This window comes from Anopheles gambiae, chromosome 2, assembly GCF_943734735.2.
Source record: "Anopheles gambiae chromosome 2, idAnoGambNW_F1_1, whole genome shotgun sequence".
NCBI lineage: Eukaryota > Metazoa > Arthropoda > Insecta > Diptera > Culicidae > Anopheles > Anopheles gambiae.
Genome location: NC_064601.1, coordinates 83,485,170 through 83,512,909, shown reverse-complemented (window position 1 = coordinate 83,512,909; position 27,740 = coordinate 83,485,170). Strand labels below are relative to the sequence as shown.

The following is a 27,740-nucleotide window of genomic DNA, read 5'->3' as shown; positions in this document are numbered from 1 at the left end:
TTATTGAAAGGCCTTTAATGAATAACATAATTGAACTATTCAAAATATAGACTTCTACAACATAAAAAATGTTCCTTTGTTTTATTAGTTTGTTCTAAAATTAATTAAAAGATAACGGCTAATTTTTTTTATTCAGGAGTAACGGTCCAAAAAGGCCGTATTGCTTAAGATAACGGCTTATTGATTATTGATTAAAACAAACTACAAAAAAAGAAGATCGTCCTCTTTTAAGATTACCCTGCAGTGAAAAATATTTCTTAACCGTTAAACTTCTTTAATTCTTATTCGAAATATAATTACAATTTAATTTACTTACAATTATATTTCCAAACTACGGCCCGCGGGTCCCATGTGGCCCTCGATCGCCTACAATGTGACCCGCGATGGCTTTGTAAAGTTTAAATCTAAATAGTTTATTCCCTTTTTAATTGTTTTATTTTGTTTTTAGAAACAGAAATAAACCTTCATTAAAGCTGAAGAGCTTTAATTGATTCAGTTAATATTTTCTGAACAAAAGTTTAGGTAAAAGTAAGGCTCAGCCCTCTACGTTACGCTAGCGTTACGCGTAACGCCTGTTAATCACAAACCCAAGCAACATTTTTGAACGTTTGTTTTAACCGCCGTGGATGAGCAAATTAATAGATAATCATGTCTTATTATTGTTTACTTTTATATGATAATTAGAAAAGCTTTGTTGATAATTAGAAAAGTTGTCACAACTTCAAGAATTATAATTTTAACAATCTTATAAATAAAAGATGTAAATAATAAAAAAAATGATTATTTTTTTATTTACCCAGTTAATATTTCATTAACGTAGTATAATGAAATACTTACAAGTATTTATTAACTTCATTAACCTCATTTTAAAAAGAGCCCTTGCATCTAAAGTAATTTTTATTCAAAATGGCCAGAAACATAGATTGAAAAGGTAATAGTTATATTTCATAAATATATAATTTAGTTAAAAATATTTTAATATTTTATATTTTCTAATCATAGGAAATGTTACTCCAATTGAAAGCTTTTGGGGTTGTCATGAGCTTCCTTCTTTCAGACTTTTTTTCATTAATCATAATGCAACAATGAAAAATATTAAACCTGTTATTTAATTGTTATTTAAAAATTAAATCCCTTGAAATCGGTTCATCTTACAGCAATTAACTTTTTTTTCATCTCAATTTAAAATATTTTTTATTCAAATAATGTACACTGGTTGGTCGCCTGGATGACAAAACTGTAGTAAAAATGCTGCTTGGGAATATTTTAAGGGATGTAACGCTTCTCCAATGTAACGTAGAGGGCTGAGCCTTACTTTTACCAAAGTTTATTCCATTAGCTAACAGTAACGTCAAAATTACAAGCAACAACGTTATTTGCGAAGCAATGCGGAACGTAAACTGAAATGTTTTGGAGACCCCTGCTTTAGATAATAGTGCTAATAGAAGATCTTTTAAATTAGAAGGCTTTTTTTATGAGCTATAGTTTCCCAGCAAGATACTTCATTAGCTGCACGTGATATCTGTTTATCTACAAAAATCGAATACTCACTTTTGATTCAAAAGGGGAAAATAAAAGCCGCTAATTATAGATACCAAATGTACAATCATTAGTTATTTTAAGGAATCAATTTATTTCCGCATTCAAAAGTTAAATAAACAAAATCAAATTTAGATGTGATATATAAGAAAAATTGGTCAATCATTAAGCAGTGTAAAGCAAAAGTAAAACGCATGCAACGAGCAGTTTTTCACATCAATCGTCAAATATGAATATGTACGCAAATACGCTTTTATTTGGTTATCGGTTCGTTAGAATTGTGGCATTACTATGCACCATTTAGTGATTGATAGCAGGAAAAAAAGTACAGAAATTTTGTTTTTGCCCCCACAACAGCGATACCACGTACCAGAGGCGGGGGTCGGCAAATATACTTACACTACGCACAATCTCAGTGTCACTGTTAGCTATAGTGGTGAAACCATCGAAAAGGAGACGGGAAGGGACCGTAGGAGTGCTTCACTTCATAGTATGTACAATAATTCTTATTCTACTACCTAGCCGTTTCTTTGCTTCTGCTTCGACTTTGACTCGTGGTTATGCACGGTGTTGTTTGATTGCTGGTAGAAGAGTAGTGGTTGGTTGATTGTAGGGGTTAGGTTGGTTGCTGTGTTTGTGCTATGGTTTGTGGTTTGCGCTATACGAACGGACTGTCTATAGTTTGCTAGCAAAGCCTGTCGGGTATGTTTGCATTAATCGGCATACGTTTGTTAGCCACAGGAACTGTCATTTACTATTGCTATATGAGATCATACCGGGAGGGCACAACGATGCACCGGGTGTACCTTTGGTACGGTAGTGTGTGCGCTGTGCGCTTTCCTTTCTCGTCGTTTTTGCTATTGCCTACTGTCAAGTCTTGTTACAATAACCTCCCTCCTAGTAGGTTTCACCTTGCTTAAGAATGTATGCCTTAGATATTATTTCACCTGTACTTCCTGTTCTCTTCTCCCATCACTCCCCCAATCACTCGTTTTGCATTCACTATTTCTTATCGTTTTTTTGCCACTTTGCGTTTGTTTGTTTACTTTGTGGGTGTGAGTGAAAGTGTGTTTTCTTTCTTTCTTTCTCATTTGTAGTGCGGTTGAGTCGAAGTAAGTAAAGACCGGCCGTCCGGTCAGCGATGTCCGGTTGGCTAGAGTGATAGCGCTCGTTTCGCTGACCTGCTGCTGACTCTCTCTCTTCCCTTCGGTTCTCTTCCCTCAATTGTACTGATACAGTGCTTTGGCTTCCAGCTAGCAGTTTCGCTGTCTGTGGGCAACAATGGCCATTGAAACCGAAACTCGTAAAACACGCTGAAACCGATAAATTCGTTATGCAACCACCAACGGGTTCCTTCCGTGTGCCTGGGGTTAGGAATGTGTTGAAAAGTCAGCAAAAGTAGTGCATCCAGTGCACCGCAAACTTTCTTCCTGCCCATTGCACACAGGAACCAACCGGGTGTGATGATGATGCTGATGGTTAGGAGGTGACGACTCAAAGGCATGATTGGTGATGATGGTGGTCTTCTAGAGTACATATGCTCTTTTATGGTGGTTGATTTAGATCTTAAGACTAAGGGTTTGATGACGATCTGTCCTAACTATGTACTATTTCTAATTGGAACATAAGAGAAAAAAATGAATTATTTGTGGGTAGTACAGAAGATATCAAACTTGTTGCATTAGTGCGATGCCAGAAGTTGGAAAATATATTTCATAGTACTAGGCTGAAACTAGCCATTCTGAAAGTTAGTGAGATCCAGAATGAATAACTGAAGTTAAGAAATGAAAAAATAAATACATAAATAAATAAGAAAATAAATAAATAATTAAAAATAAATAAATAAAATACATAAATAATAATTATTAATTTGTTTAATTTAGCTTAGCTACTGATGCGTTTTTAAAGGCATTAATACATTGGACCCGAGAACAATACTTGCTTACATAAATATGTACATAATTTGCACGAGAAATCTTTTCATTAAAATTATAAAAATGTACTATATTTTGCTTCCATCGCACGAATTACGATTAAAAAAATTAATAAACAAGAAAGGAAATTGATTATTGGAAAGAAAAAATAATAATAATATGTGACTCTAAAGAGCGTTTTTAGGATAATTAATTTGCCTGTTACTAGGCAGCATGCCACTTGAAGATATTTTTCATAATCGTTCAAATTGTCCCAAACACTATTAAATGTTTGATTACCCTTCTCTAAGTCTTAAATTTAAAGTAAAATCATTAGGAAAAAAATTAAATGATAACGCAACATAAATAAAATGTTTTATAATCATTATTCAATTCTCATTTATGTAAATGCAATGACAATCGCAATGCAATGCAATATTTAATAAAATAGATAACAACGGAAGGCAAATATATTTTCTCCCAAAAATGAATAAAAACTGGTTATCGTTTAACTATGTTCAACGTTGTCTAACCATTTTCCAATAAATTAATGTGACACAAAATAATGCACGTCATAGCTTGTCTTAAGCGCACATTGAAACACAGAACCGACGAAACCATACGAAAGTGTTCGGTTGGTTGTTTAGTATAAACACAACAGTCATGAGTTTTTAATGTATACTAATTTCAAGCAAGACACGTTATAGACCAAGATTAATTATATTCAGTTGTGTGAAATATTTCTCTTCTCCAATTGAATTTATATTTGTATATTTAAAGTGTAAAATGACACTAAGCTAAGGCATGGAAAAGAGTAAATTGGTTCACAAACATTGAAACACATCGAGGCGTATTGTAAGTAGGCCGCTCATACAAACACATACAGGACACAACATTGAAGATAATTTAAAAAAGCGTGAAGAAAGAACATTTAATCGTGAGTATTAGCTCTTCATTTGCAACATTCTTAACATCTACAAACTGGCGAACGTGGCACACCCTGGCACATACACACGCACCTTGGGCAGGCCATCGTTCGTATCGCGTTTTCTTATCTAAATTGCTTCGACGGATGTGTCACAGCTTTCCGTGCGTCTGTACATTACCGACCGGTTCAGGTCAGTGGGCATTGAAAAGACGAAATTGACACAAACAGCCCTTGAAAGTCGATGAGCTTTGGTTGGATCGAAGGTTCAGCCCGCGCTGGGGTTTGTAGGTCACGGCCGGGAAGCACCTATCGATCCGCGGGTAGTGGAGAAGGGTGGCAAGGAGCGGGAACCTCTCCGCGATGGAGACGCCCAGCCGCTTACAATATAACAATGGCTGCGTATCGCAACGCTGCATTCAAATCGTTATTATCCTATCCTAGTTTGTGGGAATAGGACGCTATACAATTGGCCAGGAAACGGGCCCTAGCTCGGTGAACAACAATACATATTTATCACTATCAGCAGCGAAGAGCGGGGACATGGCACCGCAGCCCGAACCGCAACTCGATGGAGACGCCTGGTCGTCCATCACGTCGGACTGGCTGCGTTCTGCACCGTGTCCCAGATTGTCGGGCAGTATGGCAAAATCAACGTAACCCTGTTTTGACTCGAAAGGCATTGTATCAACTGCACCGAGACAATCGATAAGTTCGCATAGCAAGGCATCATCCTTCGAACGATCGTCCCCCTTGCTGGACGATCGTCGGCTCGCGTCCTCCAGCCTCGAGGGCTCAGCAGCATCAGCCGACAAAACCTCCACACGGTCATTTGTGACCATGTTTCGCACAGCATCTTTCCCCGTACCAATGATGTCCATTATTGATGAGCACCGTTGGATGGTCCCGATTGGGCTGCGAATCTTTACCGCCAGAATGTCGGCAAAATTCCACCATCCATCGTGAGCGAAAACCTTCACCAGGGCACGTTTGACGATGCCTGTCACAGTGGTACGCTTCTTCCGACGACCTACCGATCGGATTGTACCCTTTAGTCGGGTCCAGCTCGGACTTGGAAACGACTTTTTGACTGGCGCATTCCGACGATGATGGTGTTGCTGCTGCTGCTGCTGCTCCTCATCTCCCGCTTCCGGGGGCAGTTCGTGTTGTGGTGTCGCTGGAGGCGTATTGAGGAAACATTCCCCAAACGTTGGCCATACTGTTAGCGGGGGTGTTGCAGCATCCGTAACGAACTCATCGGGCGGCGCTATGCTGGGCGAGTGTCGGTCCATTCCAGTTGCGGTGTACGTATCGGTGCATGTGGTGGACCGTAGCGACGGCAGTAAAATTTGTGCCGCTATATTGTGCTCGATTTCTTTGACCGGCGAGCTGGTATTGCCGCCGGTGGACGTTTCGTCTGCATCGTCGCTGTCTGGAATAGAAATCGGCTTCATTTCCGATCGACATTCAGCCGGGCACGGACCCGCTTGGCCGGTAGGCTGACCGGATACATCGTCCGCACTCAAGTGCCAACGAAGTGACCGTTCCGTGCTGCTGGACGGTGATTTGTATGCGGCTGAGCTTGTCTGGAAGAAAGGGAGGAAAAGAAGAAAAAAGAGACAAAACGAGAGAAAGATGAAAAAGTGAAAACATTGTATAAGTGCATGCGGAAAGGAATCCGTTTCAATCACGACTGAAAAGTGCACGAAGATTGTTTGCTTTCTTGTTTGTGTCAGGGTTTTTTATTACGATTTTGGATATAATGAAAACACGTACAGAACACTTTCCACAAAAAAAAAAATCCACGACGAATTGGATGGTCGTTAAAACACGATTCAGGCACGAGAATTCGTAAAATTCGACAAGTGGTGACTACTCTAAGCAACCTTTGGTGTTTTTTTTATTGAAACAAGTTTTGATCAGTTTTGTCAGTTTTGAAATTGATTAAATATATTATTAAATATTTTTATTTTTAAATCTAATAAGTAAAATAAATAAAATTAAAAATGGATAAACTCATTTGTTGATAAATTGTTCTTTTGGTCGCATAAATCAAACAGAAAGCCTAGCAGGACACACGAACTCAGGTGGCTTATTTAAAAAGTTTCCCAATTATAATGGTTTCTGCTGCAGATTTTATGCAAAGGACATATCTCATCCCGGAAAAAGTATTCCCTCAGTTTTGGTTTTTCTTGAAATTGCTATCACTTTCTTTTCCACTGCTTATCTGCTCACGAAGCATTTCTTCCACTATGGCAAAACAAATTCTTACCACCACAACTACTGACTAGCAATTCAAAGCCGCAAAAAAATGCCGTTGCAGTGAAAAACGTGATGTTTTTGGTTGCTTTATTTGTGCCATAATTTACTATTTGCCCAATGGTGGAGGAAAAATCTTTCCAATTCACTTCAAGTGTAGGCGTTTTCGGGGGTTTCCTGTTTCTTTGGATTGGAGCAGTTTTATTTTGTTTTGTTTTTACTTTCATTTCACTTTAAACTTTACCATTCAAACTAATGCCAAACCGGCGGAAAACACTTGGCTCACATTCGGTGGTCGGCTGTGCGGTTGGTGGGTTTGGTCATAAATTTCCCGTGCATAAACTTTTCCATCTCTCGTGCGCGGCTCGAACGACGCAACCACGGTCGAACCTCGCGCATCTTTGCATAACAAATTGTAGTGACACTTTTCACCTTCTTTGCTCTCATAACGGCGTCGTAGCGAGAGAAGAGGGAGCAAAAAACACCATTAAACATAAAGTACTAGAATTACACTAAAAAGGAATGCAACTGCGACAGGAAAGTTTAAAGTTGCTCGGGTTTTTTTTTGTGTGTGTTTTGCGACGCGGTCGCGGCCCAGCGAACCATTTATGGGCACATGAATATTTACAGTATCGGACAGAAAGATAGGGCATTGGGTTTTTAACGCACCGTGCACCCGTTGGGCCAAGTTTATGTGTGGTTTGTATGTGTTTGTGTTTGTGTGTGTGTGTGTGTATGTGTGTGTATGTGTGTGTGTGTATGTGTGTGTGCATGTGTGTGTGTGTGTGGATGTATGTTTGAATGTGTATTGATGTGTGTGTTTGTTTCACAAGTAGGTCGTTTCGGATAGATTTGTAAGTAGCTTTTTTGTGTTTTGGGTTAGGTTTTTGGTGTGATAAGCAGGACCACCGCCCTCACGATCAGTGTGTTTTCGATATATTAACAATGTTACGGTCTTCTTTCGCCGTGGTCTTCTGAGGACGACCGGTTGACTTACGCGTTTCGGTTGTCCAAGCGCGTTTCAGTTGTCTAAGCACGTTTCGGTTGTCCGAAGCGCGTTTGCCACAAAAGTGCGCGATCGTTCCATTACGAACTCGATCCTTTTGCGCTTAATGCCAGCAGCAGCCATTCGCTTTTACATATGGCGCTGATAATCGGTACAACGTTTACCTCGACCCATTGTTACTAACATTGCTTGCTTGGACCGTCAAGAACGCGCTGGTTAAAAACTTGGACACGGCTGATCCCGTGCTCTGCCTGCGTTCTACTTCTATACGCGATGAATTACATCGTTGTCGAGCAGCGAAAACATCGCATGGATAAAAACTATCAACGAGTACGCGAGTAAGCGTCTTCCCTTCAAAATCGAGAACAGAATACTGCCGCGCTCATGAAACAAAACGCCCATTGAAAAGAACAACTGCGCGCCAGCTCAATGCACGCACAAAGTTTACCATTCGCACACAACGTGCAACGCAGAGATGCACGAAGGCCTTTCAATGGCGTGCACTGGAGAAACACCTGTGAGAGAATGCCGAGTTCATTGCTATTGTGCGTGTGTCCATTTCGCACCGGTGTCGCATTCACATTCATGAAACAGCACACCTGCGTTTTCGTCCGAGGAACAAGGGCTGCTGTCGATGCAAACTTTAGTTTTTATCCAAGTGTAAACGCACAATGTTTCACATGATAACACACATAATAAGAATAATTTCAACGCAATATGACATCATGGCAAGCTATGTTTTTCAGACACAAACCCGCGCACTTGCAAATACACATTAAAAAGCACACTCACTTTCTACTACTACACACACACACATGCACACACACACACACAAACACACACACACACAAACACACACACACACACACTCACACACTCACACACATACACACACACATACACACACACAAACACGAGTAACGTGGCAAAACAAGTGCACGGTGCATTGAAAAAAAGGGTCCTATCTTAATGTCCGATACTGTATGTGCGTAGCGAGACGGAAGAAGATGCAACCCGTACGTACGTGTGCTGCAGCCGTGTGCTATAAAAACACCCAGTCCAAGAGGAGGAGGGAAACAGAGTGAAGCGAATGATGTGCACGTAAAACTCACCGTCCAACACACCGACATTACGCGCAAGGTCGCTCGGAAGCCGGAACGGAATGGTCGATGCGACCACATCAAGCAGGCGAAAAGAGCGTTCATTGTTTCGGTTGCCTCCTCTTCCATTCCCCCTTCCCAAACCATACCCCTTCACTGCTGGATAGTAGCCATGACGACCGATAAGTGTACTTGGTTTTTAACAATCGTTATGAGGACACTTATTTAAGCGGGGGCTGTGGGGATTGGTTATGCTTTCTAAGTGATGGTGTAGCATGTTAGGGACTCACGTAGTATTTCTCAGCCGACCGGAACGAAGGTGAAGTGTCGTGTCAACAGTCGATCTGCATCGAGTGCAGTAAATGTTTTGCTATTGACGGTTCGTGTCTGGCGATGATGGTCGAGTGTGACTGCCGCTGTCGCAGAGCGGTGCCATGTGCAGCCGGCTGGTGCAATGCGATGCTCTTGTTCTAATTATCACTGGCACTAGGACGTAAGCAGCTATATACCAGGCACTTGCAATTAGTGTTTTTACTGTGCTGCACACATAAGGATGCTTAGCGGGTGGAGAGTTTCCGATTGGTTATGAGAGTAGTTATCAATGTTATTTTCTACATTTTACCGTAAGTACTCTTGCAATAAAGTGTAAAATTAATATTGATTGCGGTAAAATGTACATAAAGACGGACTGTAGATGTGTCTTTTTGCACCATATCACATTGTATGGTTTTCATTTATTAACCCCTTATTCCCTTATTCCCTTAGATGTGTGTTCTCGTTTTCCAAATATTGTAAGAATTCATGAGGTAGATGATGCATAAAAGACATAGATAATTATTTATCTAAATGGAAGATATATACTAAAAATGGATGTAATATATGTAAGGCCGCGGGGCCACGGGGCTTTCTCAAGCTGAGAAAACGTTCTCAAGCACTCATTTAAGTTTCTCAAGCACACAAAACTTGTTCTCAGACGCGAGCTCGTGGCCGTCGTCAACTGTTCTCACTCTGAGAAACGGATATTGTCACTCAAGCTTTATTTGGATCTTTAAATAGAAAATATGTTTTTGATCACTTTTTTTTCAATTATAAACATTGAATACATTTTCCAAAGTGATTACCGAAAACAAAATAGCACAATTGCTCATATTTCAGTTAGCTAATTGCTGCATCTTCAACTTTCTCAAAGATTCTCAAAGATTCTCAAAACCGATTTTGTTCCGATTCGACAAACGCTGAGAACGAGGATTTCTCAAAAGCACTCATGAGTGGTTGAGAAAATGAGCGTTGAGAATCCCCATGGCCCCTCGGCCTAATATACTACAGTTCCAAGTGATATAACTTAATTTTGTGTGAGCAGTAATATCGTTAACTTTTACATTATCGTACAACGCAATAGGGTAGTGTTGTGATTGTACATTAAAATTAATGTGTTTAGTCACTTTACTTAATTTTACCATTACTTTAATCAATATGTTTTATCAGGGGCGGATTCTGTCATACAGTCGTCAACTCATACGACTTTAGAACATGCCCGTCATGGGTTCAAACTAGTGGTGGGAGCTTGGAATCGCACCTACTCGATTGTTCGGAACCGATTCCGGAGCCGATTCCGATGCTGGAATCGATTCCGATCACGGAGTTGGTTCTGGAACCGATTACGGAGTAGAATCCGGAGCTGATTCCGGAGTTGGTTCTGGAGCCGATTCCGGAGTTGAATCCGGAGCCGATTCCGGGATCAGAATCGTCTCCGGAATCGACCTGGGAATCGCAATTTGCTCCGGTAACGGAATCAGACTTGACTCCAGAAATGGAGTTAGCTCCGGAATGAGAATTAGTTTTTGAATTGATTGAGTATTAGTTTTGAATGTCTGAGCCGATTTGGATTCCGGAGCCAATTCCAAAACCGATTCCGAATCCGGAGCTAATTCTGATTCCGGAGCCAAATCCGATTCTGAAGCCGATTTCGATTCCGGAGCCGATTTTGATTCCGGAGCCGATTTCGATTCCGGTTCGATTTCGATTCCGGAGCCGATTACGATTCCGGAGCTGATTTCGATACCGGAGTTAATTCCGATTCCGGAGCCGATTCTGGAAGCAATTCCGGAGCCGATTCCGAAACCAATTCTGAAATCGATTCCGGAAACTGATTCCGGACCTACTATCCGGAATCGATTCCAGAAAACTTCGGAGCTAGCCGGAATCGATTCTGAAGAAATCTTCATTTTTCCCATCACTAATTCAAACCTCTGATGAAACGTCCCCCCGTAAAAAGGACTGAATATTCGGCTGGATGGAACTAAATAAGTCTCGAAAACCTGTATAAGCTGGCATGATCACGTAGGTCGTTACGCTAAATAGAAAAATCACTTTACACGTGACTGCAATTCATTTAACCAATTTGTTGATTGCCAAACAGGAATTCGTGTAAAAAATCTGCAATTCAACATAAGTGATCTGATTCTCTCTCTCTATCTCAATCACTCTATCTCGCTTTCAATCAATCTTTCGAGCTCTATTTCTCTATTTTGTCGGTCTGCTTGCAATAGGGCATGTCTTCGTGCCACGGATCGATCAACAATAATACTCCAATATGCTGAACCACTGACTGAAGCTTCTCATCAATGCAGCCTATCCTATCTTCAACCTATCTAGGTAACGTACTTACTGTGCTCTCCTGTCCCTTATGCTCAACGGAGGGTTGCTTGTAGAACATCTTTTTTGCGAGGCCTGTGCCAGGCATCATGTTATACCATGCACTTGTCGTATGGATTTTGTTTTTGAAATCAACTATTTTAGCCAAACACAAAACACTCTTAAAAGTCCGTCAAAAATGTAAATAAATTAACCCCTTCAATTGAGCAAAATATTTTCATTTGAGATATGAATGAAAATTTCCTTTGCATGCTCGAAAACTTGGATTTTTTTCATTCAAATTACGTTATGACGGACGTTATGATTGGTATTGCGAACAGCATCGAAGCTGAATGTCGCTGGGCCGACAGCACGACGGAAATTCAGACAGACGGGTTTTTATCCTCTTGTCATTCAATGTACTCTTACGAACATTAAATCAATCTGCTTCTGCGTTAATAAACGACCTTCCCTCCTCTATTCTGCACGACCATCAACGCATTCGTCACATTCAAATATGGTTGTTTTCCAGTCATCATTATGTAAAATATAATTTTTATTGCAATCAATTACAATTTTCTTCGACTCAACGTGTTTTAAAACATGGAAAAAATTTGTTTCGAATTCCGGACCAATTGTCGGAAGTTTTTGTCAAGTTTACAACCGAGTAAAAACTGATTCACGTCAATAAATTCTTCAACAAAGGACCAGCATCCAGATGAATGGGAATTAACGGTGAAATGTAAATTGCTTGAAATAATATGGATTGTGAACTGAAAGATAGAAAATATTTTTTATCGTGACATGCATGGCGAAATTTATTAACGGCAGTTACTTATTAAATTGATGTTCGTGTCATCATGTAAAAATAAGAAAAGTCATAACATCACTTGAACTAAATGTCAAATTTCCCGAAACATGCATTCTGGACTCAAAAATCTTCTTCTTCTTCGACACAACAGCCGCTGTCCGTCAAGGCCTGCCTGTTGCCTGTATCCTGCCTGTGGGCTCGGCTTAATTATTACCATAGCAGGATAGACAGTCCTACGTATGGGGGCACGTTCCATTCGGGACATGAACCCATGATGGGCATGTTGTTAAGCCGTACCACCAGACCGACCTGGGCTCTAACTTAAATATTGAAATATTAAAACATAAAAAATGTTCAGACAAGATTGCTTTTTCTTCTTCTATTTGGCGTAACGACATAGGCGGTCCTATACAGGCTTTTGAGACTTATTCGGTACCACGCAGAACCACCAGAGATGATCCATTCTATGCTTGAATCTACGACGGGCATGTTTTAAAGTCGTGCGAACTAGCATTTAGGAGTTCGATTACTACTTAGGCGTATGATGCATTGTAATAGTAGCTGTCACTAGAATTGTTCTAACTTTAGCTGAAAACGTATATCTAATGCTTAAAAATCTTTAAATCTTTCTAATTCATTCTTCCTTTTCGACGTTCTGTACGGTTTCAAAGTGAGATCTTATAAAAATCAATAACGAATCTACAATAAAAGATTGTCTACAAAAACCCGATATCGATTCTACACACTGCTTAATTAATGATTGCAAATCAAATTACAAGCTGACGTACTGTACAGCTGAACGTGACTGTACCGATGTGCAAGTTTAACGGCTGTACGTACGGCTAAAAATAGTAACAAAATCTGCAACTTTTATATCCTTGGGGCATGCAATGCCACTTCTTGTGAAAGAATGGAAAACTACAAACTGCCAAACGTGGCTCACATACATGCAAAATGGGGTTTCCTCTCTTCTGTTCGTTTTAGGTGGACAGATATCAATACCTATGCGGGTCTACTGCAACGCGCCTACCAACATTCCAGTGCGCTCGTTCAGATCAGCTCAGGTTGAGTGGAAAAGTTCGAGGAAAGCCCATCCACTTTCACCTGGGGAAAAGCCTATGGAGAGAATGTGTACCGGAATAGTTGTGCAAAGCTCGGCTCGTGTCCCCGGGCGACGTCACTTGATCGCACACTAAAGAATCGATGCCAGCTGTTGAGTGTTCTGCCGCGTGTGCTGCTAGTCTATTACCGAGGTATTGCAACGTGCCCCACACATGGATGATAATGTTGGGTGGTATACAACATTGATGCTGCTCCCGAAACATACGCCCGTCGTCCTTCAGCAAAGCGGTAAATCTAGCTTCTAATTACATTCTTCCATACACAAAAACACAGGCAGGGTGCAGGAGGTGTGGCGCTGGAAAACTTCGCCTACGCCTAAAACCCCAGCGGAACTATTTGGCAACATTTCGGGAATCCTAACCCATCCTGAGGTGGGGTGCAAGAAGAGATAAACTTACCGTTGGTGTGTGCGTTGCTTGCTGCTCTTGGACAGAGGCTTCCTCCACGGGTAACGATGCATCCGGGCCGCAACGGTACGCCTGTGCGAATTTCAAGCATAGCTCCTGCAGATCAGACCGCTTCGGAAGTGTGCGAAGAAGAGTGCTGTTCGGGAAGGGAAGAAGGAAAATGGGGTAGTATTTACACCGACCGAACGTTAGAATAGTGAGAAAGTTTGCCCGTGAAACGATAACGATCCGATTATGTATCTTTTATCACACTATATGCTGCCTTTTTTAATTAATACTGTTTTAATCGTGAATGCATTTCAACACAATGCATTTTAAATTAAGCTCTGCTGTGTTATTTTAGGTAAGTGCTTCGATGGCCGTTTTTTACTTGTTCGGTAACGTATGGCACGAACTAAATTTGCTTTTGCAAATAGTATTATTCAACTGTGTGGGCTTCGTTGATTAAATTTACTGAATCATATCAAACAAAAAGTATTCCACGGTATTCGCTCATGCAATGGGAGCCCTATCCATTGCTTCCTTTTTATGGTAGTTTCAAAGTTGCTGTCTTATGATCAATCTGTAACAAATGCACCAGAGAAGGTGCAACGAGGCGAAAATGGCTTGGAAAAGAAGTAAAGTAGAAAAAAGGGGCATGATTCAATTCAATTTCTTTCCCTGCCCGCTCCTAGCAGCTACTTGCTGCCGTACTGTGCGGTAGGAAACTGCTTTTTGCTGCCCGACTTGCTATCGATTCTAGGAATGAAAAAAGGACCAAAATTCTCTGCTGCTTCTCGGTTCCCATTGGATTATCCAACAAACGATGCGAAGTTCTGTCGGACGAGAAAACCGACACATGACAATCTTTCTTCATTAGCTTTCCTCCTCTTGCTTCCTCTTCTCGATTCCTTATCGTTCGATTTGGACAAAATTTCGAGCCCGGAATTCAATAGGAATGATTCCTGCCATGCCATGCTGGCTGAAAAAAGGGAAGAGGCAGCGCTTACTTACCGGGTCGTAGCATTGTTTCGCTTGCTGGCATCGACTGGCGCCACACCTGCACCGTTGTTGGCGGCATTGTTGCACTTTGCCCCACTCGGAAAGATGCGTCGCAGCAGTGCATCTCGCGGGCAAATGGCACGTGGAAAATCGTACGGCAGTTGCGTCAGTGCGACTGCATCGATGTCGGCCCACTCGGTGGGCTCGCCGACGGTCGCTCCCTCCTCCCGCCAGTACAGTGACTTCCACTTGGCATAGCAAAGCAGCAGCCGACCGTACGTTTCCACATCGTTTGATCGATAAATGGTCAGGCCGGTGGAGGTCGTTGCTGTTGTGCCGGCCGCCATTGCTGCTGTTGTGCCGAGAAATGCTTCGAACACGGGGCCAAGCAGGGCGGGTCCGGCGGCCGGATTGCATTTCACACGAAGCAGCGTCAGTTGGATGAATTCTGCCCGGTTGCGAAATATCAATCGCAAGCTCTCGATGATGGAGTGTGCTTCCTGCTGCAGGCATCCAGCGTCGGCTCGAGACCATAGCTGACCCTTCCGTTCGATCAGCTCGGCCAGCAGCGGCACATTGATGTAATTGCTTCTGATTTCCATCGATTGCTGCTTTTTATTAATTTTATCCCCACCGGGTTACGGAGGTGGTGCGTGTGTTGATGCAGAAGTGTAAACAGGAGCCAGCATTTCCCCCCATACGCCCATCCACAGATTTTACACATCCGGCAGGCGTCAAGGTTAGCAGGAACATTTCCGCGAACACCGGATGGACAGCGTTCAGCCATGTGCAAAGGTACGAATTGATGATTGGACACATTGAGGGAAAGAGAAAAAGGGATTTAAAGAGAGAGAGAGAGAGAGAGAGAGAGAGAGAGAGAGAGAAAGAAAAAAGACAGGAACAAACGAAGCAATTAATTGAAACATCAAAAACATGAGTTAAACGAAGATGGCTGTGCTATTGGCATTTCTTTTATTTGCTTTCAGTTTGTTTTTCTTTTGCTTTTGCGGATGTTTGTTTTCTTCCGCGTCTGTGCTGCACCGATTGGTATGCAATCGTTTAATGAAAAGGCACGAAAACCGAAAAAAAGTAGAAAAAAAAACTTTGACAACCGTTCCAATCGTCGTTGAGCGGTAAATTACAAAAAAATACAGCAAAAGTTCAAATCAAAGACTGGCAATAATCACTTTGTGGCTTATTGTAAATTTGCTTCGTTTTTTTTTTCAACTGGCTTGAATGTTCTGTTGTATGGAAAATTGAAATATTTTATCATCTTTCATTTCTTCTACCGTATAAAACGATTTGCGCGACACACAGCTGGACCGTGCGAATGGTTTTTTGAAGTTGTGTTTAATGTCCTTTGGGTAGGGGTCGTCTAATGAAAGTGTATGTGTGTGTGTGACTAGTTTGTTCGTTTGTTTGTTAATAGATTTGCTTTGGGGTCGATTTGAGTCAATGTAAACTTTGCTAATTGCTTCTCGCCGACGGCCGAGAGCATCGCACGGTCCAGCGCCGTTCAAGTTTAACCCGCGAACGCGAGCTTGTGAGCGGAGTTCCTTTGAAACAGCGAAGCGGTAATTATTTAACGCGAACACAAACGTAACGGTGTTGACATATTTTCTATTTGCGGGAATTTTGCAGTATGGAGTAAACTAAAGTTTAAAAATTGCAACGTACTTTTACATCCATTTTCATTGTTATTCTCATATTTTTATTTTAATAAATAATAAGCTATTCTCCTAAAACCAGTTAAACTTATCGAAATTAGCGTTTCCAGCAAACCTTATCCAGAACATTTTAATTTTCAAACTACCAATCCCCTACTCAAATCGTACAAATCTACCACCGACCACAGGCTGCATCACTGATTCAACAAACTAATTACTTACGCATTGCTATCGCAAATCGCAACCCGTGTCGCAATTGCGTTGATTGGTTGATAGATGTGTTGGGTGTGTCGTACTACTACCGTACAGTACACCGCACCAAACCTGGTTTGATTGATGAAGTGCAGCTGCAACGCAACTGTTGATTGAAGCGGATATGCATGTTTCGGTTTTACGTAAGGAAGGGGGACAACACGGGGCAGTAGAAGAAATACTACCGATGGCTGTGCAATACACGAAGGCAAATACTACGTTCCGTGTACTGCTGAAGGATGTTTGCCGATACAAATCGGCTTCTACCGCAACGCAGGAGTTTAGTTCTTTACCATGCTTAAACACCTTTCATTACATGTTTTATTTGCGTTATTAGTTGATGACCACACGCGGGACGCGCGGCACGATGACAAGCACTGGCACGAGATTAGCTCATGCCGCAAGGCAAAGCTGTGATTGCGTTCCACTCTTACATTCCAATCAAACGCCATTGTGTGTCGCACGCGTTCAATTTTGCGCCACATGTCAAGTGTCCGGAAATTAGTTGCGTTTGCGGGAAATAACGCACCCGATCGATAGTGCATGGTAACGGTCGTACCGTCAGTTGGGGCGGAAGATTAGCCTAATGGTATTCAATCAGCAATCAAGCGAGAAGCGGTTCCGCTGTTCGCATGCCGACACAAAAGGGACGCTCTCGAGTGCAACAACAACTACAGCAACTTTTGATGCTAAACTAATCGCTCTATTAGCACTGCACATTATCAACCTCAGCTATTTTGATCGATCAGGAAACAACACAAAAAACAAACTCGCGTATCATCATCATCATGGAGTGAATCTCAATATTTGGCCCCATATTGGATACTGTTTGGGTACGGTGGGGCCTACAATAATTGATAAAATATTTAATTGCAATATATTACAAACATCATCCATCCGTGCAGTCGGTGAATTTGAATTAATTTGCAACGTCGCTTCCTTTTCCATCACTGGCCCACCGAATGGGTTGAGATGCGCTCAGTGACTGCCATCAAATTGGAAATCGTTATTTAATGAAATAGTAAACCACAGAGAATTCAGCAGTAGCAGCAGCATATCGACCCTCATCCATGCTCGATGATGATAACGCTCCACCAGGTTTGAGTTTAAATTTTTAATGAACAACTTTCGGCTAATGGACGTTACTTTGGATAGGCACGCTATTTTCACGGCAATTTAGCACTCGAAAACCGCCATTTTATGGCTTCTGTGTCAAGAGTTGCTTTTTTTGTAGAAAATTAAATAAATGTCCGTCAATTTGGAAGAGATATTCATTTGTTTGCAAACTTGTCTCTCCGTCAGTGGCTGAGGCTTAAAGTTAATTTAATAAATAAGCATCCATTCCGTTTTGGCATCTGGCTGAAAGCAAGGTTCATGCCTGGCTGATGGGAGTAAATTTCCGTTTTAATGAAAAATCACAACCAGCACATTGTGTGTGACAATGCGATTCGGAAGGAAACCGAAGCACTAAGCTGAAGGCCAAACACAATGATGAAAAATGAAACAAATGGCTTTGTAAAATCAATTTCGGTGATTTTTTTAAATCGTTTAATGCACCACCTCACTCCCAGATGAAGGGTGGGTGCGCGGTATTAGCGAATTGACGCATGGCATTAATCTCATAAGCCCTGCAGCAGTACAATTGAATCAAAAGTTAATTAAAATGGAAAGCCGTTTACACGCAGACCGTCACGCTAGTTGCAAAACGAACACAATCTCCCGAACATTGTGTGACAAAATATGATTTTTATGTTATAATTGATAGGTAATAGGTTATAAGTTTTAATTGAAAGCATATGATCAAAGGACACACATGGGTTGTATTAAAATAGGGGTTTAATTAAATGTACTAGAAAAAAAAACAATAACTATGGGATTGATTCTAATCATTTCCATTTAGATTTGCTATAATTAGTTTTTGCCACGCAAACCAGCCGAGCAAACTGAACCGTTCGGATAAAGGTGTCATTAAAACAGTGCGCTTCTCTACATTACACCGACTATAGAATTCTATTTTACACTCATGTTCCATGGCTTCAATGTTTCGACATTACATGCTAATTTAATGGCTAGTTCGGCAGTGGTAGAGCTAGTCGAATGTTGATAGCATATAGAGACATAAGTACCCGGCATCATACGATTTGGTACACCGTTTCGGAACCGTATGCTGAACACATTGTTTAGGGACGAAATATCGTTTCACATGAACATTCTATGCTGCTCTGCGTTATATACGTTTTGTTTTTTGCTTGGCAAATGTGGAGCAAACGGGGGTGTGTGCATTATTTATGGTTTGCGCGATTTGTTCGCCACCGTTCGTGTGACGTATTTATATGCACCGACACCTACGCAAGCGACTGTGCTCGATGCAGTCGGGGGTAGTTTTCTTTTCTGCACAGAGATAAAATGTATCGCGATATGTTTAAAAAGGTTTTTGAAAAAATAAACTATCTCTGCTAGAACTATGCCCAACCAATCACCAAGCAATAAATATACAGCAATATGGAGCACGGTTTGTGTGCGCATAAATTACAAGCAACAATCGTTGTAACTAGTTCCACAGCTAGGGTAGTTTGTTCGTTGATAACGGTGTACTTGTACAGTATTGGACAAAATCAATGTACAAAGGGTAAATGCTGGAAAACAGGTGCATATATTAATTGATCCTATAATTTGATTCATTCAACCAATAAGGTTTTTGCAAATAAATTTTCGTTTGAAAGAATGAATAAGAATAATTATTTATCATTGTTGAAAATATTATCTTCATATTTAGTTGCGTGTGGTAGAATTGATCTTTTAATCCATTGAAAAAAAAAATAAAATAAAGTAAATGAGACTTTAATTGTGATCTTTTATGAAATTTGATGATTTTGAATGGTCCAAGGACCTTAATCTTTTTGAGTAAAGTTTAATTTATTTTAAATTTCTTCGTATTGTTTATTTACCCAAATGACTAAATATTAAATTTTCTCTAAGGAAATATCACAATTATTATTTGCAAAAACTAGTGATGATGGTGATAGGCAATAAGATTAATTTATAGGTAATGAACTTTAACAAACAGTTCAAGTTTAGATTTACAAACAAGTAAGCTTTAATTAAGTTTAAGTTAATATCTAAGTTTTTAAAGTTTGCTCCACATATTTGCTATGGATGATGAACGGCTATGAATGGATTAGTTCAATGAAATGAATTTTTGGATCAAAACATAAGTCAATAAATGATAGGTGAAATCATTTGAAAATAAGTAACAATTAATGGATTTTAAGGAATGTTGCTTTTTATTAAAAAAGGATGAAATATGTAAGTTAAAAATGTCTGGTCAAAAGGAAGGACGATTTGTCGGACGAACGATGTACGATTGCGTTGCTAGACGAATAAATAAAATGTAGGAAAGCAAGATTTTTTATGATAAAATAACAAATACTGATTTCTGAGGGCTACATAAGCTACTAAACTTCTTTTATACTGTTTGAAGGTAAAGAACAAATCATAATATAACCATATTTCCCAGCAACGTTTAACCAGTTGTACTTATTCTGTCCAACACTGTATATTTATGTGCCTCTGTGTCTGAGCCTCTGTACAATCCCAACGGGTGGGGGAGTATTTACTAAAAGCTTCCCACGTTGCACCTCATATCGACTAGATTGATAGCCAACGCATCAAGCCTCGAAATTGCTATGTTTTATGTGCACCAGCGACAGAATGGACCGTCCCAGAAAGACCGTTTCAATAGTATCTCGGCAGAAGATTGAAGCAATCGATGGGGTAGGAAATAAACACCCTCGTTCGGAAGAATTACGCCGTGAACGCTTGGTTACGGCTGATCCACATACTATAAATCCCTTTCTCTCTCTCACACACACACTCCCCATATCAACAGTCTGTATCCATTCTCCCCGCGGGAGTAAAACGGAAACTCTCGGATAGAATCTAAAGTGACAGGTACGCTACGATTGGCGCGTTTTTAGGTTGTGCGAGTCGCTCATCACACCCGGGCGAGATGTCACTCGGCGAACTGAAAGCCTTGATGAAGAGGATTAACTTATCGATTGATGATGTCATCAGCTTGGACCCCTCGTGCTGAAATGGACACACACACACACACACACACACACACACACACACACACACACAAACGCAATCATCAACGGACACAGGCCAGCACACTCACCAGATGCCGCTGACGATTGGAGCCGTTGTCGCGTTGCTGCTTCGCGGTTGATTCGTCCCGACCGCCCGTGTGTCCGCCCACCGATGTGCGACGATGATGATGTCGGAACTGTGCAATGCAGTGCTCCAAATTGAACAGATCGTTGACCAGCAGATAGCTACGAAGCGTTTGGCGGGGGTGGGGGGAGGGAAGGTAACAGTTAGCCGGTGTGTCCACTCCCGTCTGAAAGTTGATTGATCTGACAGGTGGAGCGCAAACGCACCGCACCGCAACGCGAGAGCACAACTTACCGCGTTTCGGCCGCCCGCTGACCGGGCGGTACGGGTGGCAGCAGGCGCAGGAAGCACAGGTCGGAGGTGTGCCGAACCGTTGGACAGCGTCCGGGCAGCAGCCGGTTGGCGTGTGCATCGATGGCAGCTTTTTCGTCCCGTCCGTGCACGAGTGACTTCCAGCGCTTGTAGCAAAGCAGCATCCGGACGTACCCAGGTATGGTGTCGTAGTCGGCCGGGGCCGTGCCGGCCTGGGTAAGAACGTTCTCAAACACGGGATAGAGCAGCAGTGTGTGCTGACGGTCCGGCGGCAGGCGCAGTAGGGTCAGCGCCATCAGCTCCATGCTACCGTCGAAGATTACGAACATGCTGCCCACGATCCGGTTACACTCGCGCAGCAGCGTGGCCGGCTGGACGGGTGGATGCAGGCCGGTCACCGATTCACACCGGAACCGGATGTAGTCCGCCAGTATATCGATCACTGTCAGCTGGTAGCGACGGGTTTGTCGCGCTTTTTCACCACCACTGGCAGCAGAGCGGTCCGATTGCTGAACGCCGGGCTGGGAAGATGACACAAGGAGGATGTGGTGGTGAACCCGTTCCGCGATACGGAAGCGTACGGAGCAAATCCGTCCCACGGATGCATTCGTACGGCGACATCGGGGGCGGTGCGGCGAATCGGAAGCGACCATTTCACGCCAAGCAAAACCGGGAAGAAAAGGAGAAGAGTGAAAAGAAACAGAAAGGAAATAAGTAAAACCGTAAATGCATGTAATAATTATGATTAATGATGGTGCACTTGCTTGCGCAAGGCTCGGAACAGCACTTTCCGAGCCGGTAAAGGGCAGCTCGGAAGGCGTCGGGACAAGAATTTGTAAAATGATAGATAACGACTAACGGCAGAGATTTCTGTATCATTCACAGTTGCAAGCTGGAAATCCCGAGCTACCGGAAGCCCGCAGGCAAAGCAATCTCCCTGTCAGGATAATTTTGTATCCATTTCTCATGCGAGCTTGATATGTCGCTATTATTGCACTCGTCTCAAGTGAAGCGCATCGGGGCGTGGGTATGCAACCTTTGTTATAAATTATTTATCATTCCGTTTGCGAACGGGGTTATTAATTGCATTACCGAGTTTGTGAGGTTGTGAAGTTGACGGGATAAGTGGGAAGATAAGTGGTATAGTGCATACAAAAAGAGTGTGCATTGTATGTGTTTCGTACATCTCTACTTATCAAACAAAGCAGGTTGCGGTTGGACAGCTTCGCTTAAAACATATTATTTATAAAGAATGTACGCTTTACTTTAAAAAATAGTACAATTTCCTATTAAAACGTTACCATTGTCACCGCGATACGTTCATTGGCACGCTTGCCTTTGTGCCCTTTATGAAGTAATCACAGCATAGCATTAATTAGCAGATGCAAACACAATCGAGCGAGATGGAGCCCAATTTAATTGGCATTTCGTGCCGTGAATGTAAACTTTGACGGCAGAATGTGTAAATGATAATTATGTTAATGTGCGTGCATAACAGTAAACAATCTGAAAAAAAATGTGGCATCCTTGCATCGTTAGGCAGCCGCAAGGAAAATAGCATGCTGCATTCAGATGAATGCACGCTTTGGATGGATGCGGAGGGAGTCAAGGTTGTCTGAAAGATTGCATGCATCAAATACCGGAGGTTAATTAGCAACGTTTCGCAATGTAGGGAAATATTTGTTAAGGATAGCGAACTGTTACACGGGGCGAATGGTATGAAAATTGAGGTCAACAAACAAGGTTAATGCATTGTCAGGCTTAATAAAGTTCGATTGAAAATGTGTTGTGACATTCCACATAGATAATTTATATATATTTTGCTATAAATGGCCTAATTACAAAATATCTAGGTAGCTGACAGAATGAAGAGGGTTTAGATTTGTACAGAGGTGGGTCATTTTAATAAGTGCTTTAGATAATGCCTTTTCACTATATTGAAAACGATTGAAGGATAAACTTTTAACCGATTGGATAAACAATATTTGATCACGCAAACCCCCTACGTTGTGCTTTTTTATACGTTTTACTTAAAACTGCTTTATTGAATTATGACACGACACTTTTGTGTGCTTACGCAAAGCCGTTGGTGTCGGTTCTTGTATCTAAATTCGATCGATCTTTTCCCGCTATCCTAATCGCACCAATACATACAAAACAGAAACTGTCAAATATACGCACAGCCCGATAAAAATGCAATTACGTAAAACGCAGTTAAAATATTTCAACTACACGGACTATGGGTAACCGTAACGCACATTCCTAAACAATATTAAATATTGATTGTCTGGTCGCTTGGGGCGGTCCCCTGGTAGTTTTGTTCAAGTATTTACAGGTTTTAATGTATGTTAAATCGTTTTTTATATAACATACATTTTTTCTCATGTAAAACTTATGTTGGATTGTGTACGGAAATCTGAAAAATATTTATGTTGATTTATTTGTACTATACTTTTGGCTTAAATAAGACAGAAAAAAAACAAGAAAATAATTTCAATCAATGCAAATACTCTTAAATAGGTTTTTATTTTTGTTTAGCAATACAGCACATCAGTCACCAAATGCCTACTATATCATTCATGTAATAAATTATTTTATAATCGTTCACATTCCTGATGTTGGTTACTTTAATTTACTTTTTAAAACGTAATGAGGTAATTTCATTGAGGTAAGCATTTTTAATGCTTTGTATTATGTTTTTAAATCTAAATTCCATGACAGTAAATTTTAAACCATAACAGTGAGACGATCTGGTGGTACAGTCGTCTACTCGTACGACTTAACAACATGCCCGTCATGGGTTCAATCCCCGAATGGACCGTGCCGCCATAAAGTAGGACTGACTATTCTGCTATGGGGGAAATCAATAAGTCACTGAAAGCTAAGCCCACAGGCAGGTCTTGACCGACAAAGGTTGTTGAGCCAAAAAGAAGAAGAAATTTTAAACGCTTGTGATAATGCTCCACAAATATACAATGTAGCCGGTTTGCTTCCAATGTAAGTACCTTTTTATTTTTGTGACAAAAGTATTAAGTACGATAGATATTTATAGCGTGCAAGCATTTATGAGATTCCAACGGTTGTACAAAATCTTACACTTCATCAATATTGTGGTGCACCGTATAACCGTTGCACCAAGTACAACCGAGAAACGAGCGCATGCTACAAAAAGTAGAGCCAATTTTCCAAGAAAGCATCAGCCCATACGAAAAATCCTTTTATGTAACATAGAGCAATGCTTTTCCCCGCTTTTCGATTTGCGATTTTTTTTCGATTTTTTTTTGTCACGGTACAGTATGTGTTCATCTTTGTATGTTTGATGGAATGTTGGTGCAAAAGAACTGCTTTATAATTTCATTTAGACCTTCGTTGAAACTTTTTATTTAAGAAATCTAACGAACGCAGTTCCGAGCGATCTTTGCCTTACAAGCAAATACCCATTTTTTCGACGGGTAATCGGGATAATATCCGGTACAAACTCAAACCATAAATAGCGAGTGATTGAATGTACTCAGCCAAGGATACATCTCTGTTATCAGTACATGATACATATTATTGTATAAATGAATGATGGCTTTATTTGTCACACTCGGTAAAGTAATCGTTTTGACTGTTTATTTTATTAATAAACTATATTTTTTGTGCTCCTACATAAGTTCAATGTAAGTAAGAACAATAAAGACAACAAAGAATTTTAGACATAATAAGACGCAGATAGTGTAATCTTTGTAAACATATCTTTGTTCATATCTCAATAATTAAGAATAAGGGAAAATGATCGCACATCGATCAGTGCGCTATTTATTACTAGGGGGTTTCAATGGGTAAACTTGGGGGTTTCAATTGTTTAGTTACGATTGAAGAATGTTTAGATATGCATCAGCATTTCAGTTGGACGTCAGATGATTCCTTACAGTTGCACAATGTTCTAAAGCCCCTTAAAAGTGTTTACTTGGGCTCAAAAACGGTGTAAAAGTCTACAGCCAATTAAATAACTTATGCTTTAAAATTATCAAATGTTCAGAAGAAATTTCGTGACATTTACAACCAACTTTCTCCAAAGGCAGCCTACTTCTGATCAAAGATTCATGGTATGTCAAACTAATTTTAGACTCACAGGAATGTGTGGAACCGGGCACAAAACGGCGGCCCTGCCCGGCCCACCGAACGTGTAAGTGCATATATGCATCGCTCCGTTCCCATGCATACGATCGTATCGTATCGATATAACCTACTACACCTTTTACACATACACACCCATCCATCCTCAAACAGTGTAGCAGCGGTCCGATACATGTTCAGTGTTTCGAAAGTGCTTTTCCACTTTTCCAACGGCAAACCCACAAAAGCCTACCACCAGTCCTAACGCAGCCACCAGCCCCGCCGCGCGACATGGTTGCAGCAAAACAAGGAGGAAGGAATAATGTACAACCCGGTGCCCGAATGCACCCGGTACCACCGGGGGTATGATTTATCCCTGCAGAGCCGCAAGTTGTAGAAGTTCTTACGTGATGGTTTTTGCTTCGTTCGTTTTTTTGCTGTACATTTCCACGCTCTTCCGGGTTATGGGAAGTTCCGAGCCGAGAGCGAGAAGTCGTCTGTGTTCTAGCACTAATTACGCGCGGAAGAGAGCAGAACAGAACGCGACCGCGGCAACAGCCTCGGGTGCCTGCCTGCTCGCCTAAGTGGAATAGAAAACGTGCTAGTATGCTTCTGGGTGGGTCCATATTTTGCATATTCTAATTCGCTTTTATCCCTACGAACGGGGGCTTTCCCATTGCCGGGGGTTGAGCTTTGGGGTGCTGCCGCATCGGTGAGCGGTGAGCAAAGCCGTACAGAAGCCCTTGTGTGAAGATAGATCGCACACAGCGTCACGATTCCACCGGTCTGAGTTATTCATTTTCATGCCATCGCGTACAATCCGGATTTGCGTACATTCTGTTCCACATGCACCGTTGGGGGAGGGGGGTAACTGTGCATTCCACCTAGGCAGCGATTTTTGAGCCAAACCCCCTGCTCCATCCATCCTTACATATGGTTCGGTTAGGTCATGCCGGACGGTCTTGGTCTTTGACTCGGTAGTCAGATTGGATGTTGAATTACGGGAATAATGTCCACAATGCTCTTACTACCCCGCCTGAAAGTGGCCAGAACCGTGACTATAGCTGGAAAGATTTCGTCGCATTGCTCGGGGGCGAAAATTCACCCACATTTTATGCACACAAACGGCCCAATCTAACATTTGCGGACACACTTGTCGCTTGGCGGTCATTTTTTTATTTCGTCTCCTTTTGGATCGTATCCAAACATATAGGCACTCCACACTTTGGTTCGCTCAGATGGCCGACATGGACGATAAATTTTTAATTTCATTTCAACTTGAGATTCATTGCGATGGTAGTTTTACAGTCACGGCTCTTATAGAGCACTATCCCTTTATCTCTGCCTCCTAGGATCGTGATCAGGAGTTTTCCTCGGAGGTAACAGCCCTTCTCACAAGCTCGATAAATGGCAAAAGGTTGTAATTCATTAGCAGACGCTCGTTTGGTTTGAATCTTATGAACGCTTTGCTACGGGTAGACATTCTTCGATCGATTGCATTAGGAACAAACCGCCGTGTGTGCGCACGGTACGCTGTACCGATGTTTTCACAACAAATGAAGAATGAACACATTTTCTTCTAATTAGCTTGCTCCCTAGCAAGTGTTGTTGAACACTTTCGATTATTTATCAAATACACATTGTTAGGAAAGAAGTGTGTGTTGTAATTTGTTTACCTAATGAACGACACATTGTGGTGTGGTTGGGTAATTTTGCAAAACTCAAACAGCCATTCCATCTTTGCTGATCTATGCCAAGGAACACATGTTTTTCGAAGTAAATATCGAATGTGGCGCACAAAATAAATTATACTCAGCGTTGATAAATCAACAATTTAATTGCAGCATAATAGTTTCGTTTGTTCTAGAACGAGGGTATGCAAGGTGCAAGTAGGAGCAACACAAGCATACATGCAATGATGCGTCGTTGCCAGGGCACAGGTTCACAATTCAAGTGTGCTGCTGAGTGTGTCGAGGGTAATATATTCATTCTATGGGAAGGTACGCCTATTGGTGCATCGGGGTGCTTCTGTGGTACGAAGCGCCCGCCAGTTCCCTCCAAGCAATTAGATAAGGAAATGGCAATTAGAACACGCTCTACGCGCACTACACACTTAAGTGAGTGTGTCTGTGTTCCTGCATCTTCAGCATGAGACGGTTTGTCGAAGAAGTGGATTTATTTGACGGCAAAATGGGTGCAGAACGTTTACCGCTTGGGTGGATATTTTCTCTATCGCTTTGGGGAGAAATGTTGCATGTTGTAGGATTAACAAATGCTGTACGTACAAAATTTCTCGACACAAATTCCATAATGAGTGAGTCAATCGAAATGGAATCAAATACTTAATCCTTTTAATTTAAATTGAAAATACTCCGCAAACAGACATAAATAATTGTGTAGAAGTGTGGATTAGTATACCAAGAACTTTTAATTACATTTTCCATACATTTCAGGTTTTTGTTTGCTTCTAAAATCCTTATTACCGCCTTTCGGACATGACCGCCTCTGTTTAGTGTATTTAACTTATTACATTAA

At 41.3% G+C, this 27,740-nt stretch overlaps 1 protein-coding gene across 2 annotated transcripts in view; it reads right to left on the bottom strand.

The window, feature by feature from the left end:
* Positions 1 to 1,746: 1,746 nt before the first annotated feature.
* LOC5667116 (uncharacterized) overlaps positions 1,747 to 27,740 on the bottom strand; it is a 79,513-nt gene continuing 53,519 nt past the window's right edge. Inside the window, exons 3-7 of one of the 2 annotated variants that reach the window (XM_061644034.1) lie at positions 21,087 to 21,625; positions 20,797 to 20,953; positions 14,710 to 15,305; positions 13,708 to 13,852; positions 1,747 to 5,963 (exon numbers count right to left, since the gene is read on the bottom strand). In XM_061644034.1, the coding sequence (XP_061500018.1) occupies positions 4,839 to 5,963; positions 13,708 to 13,852; positions 14,710 to 15,305; positions 20,797 to 20,953; positions 21,087 to 21,625 (2,562 nt within the window). In that variant the 3' untranslated portion in view covers positions 1,747 to 4,838. The remainder of the gene's footprint in view (positions 5,964 to 13,707; positions 13,853 to 14,709; positions 15,306 to 20,796; positions 20,954 to 21,086; positions 21,626 to 27,740) is intronic. The other variant, XM_061644035.1, reaches the window with a different exon arrangement.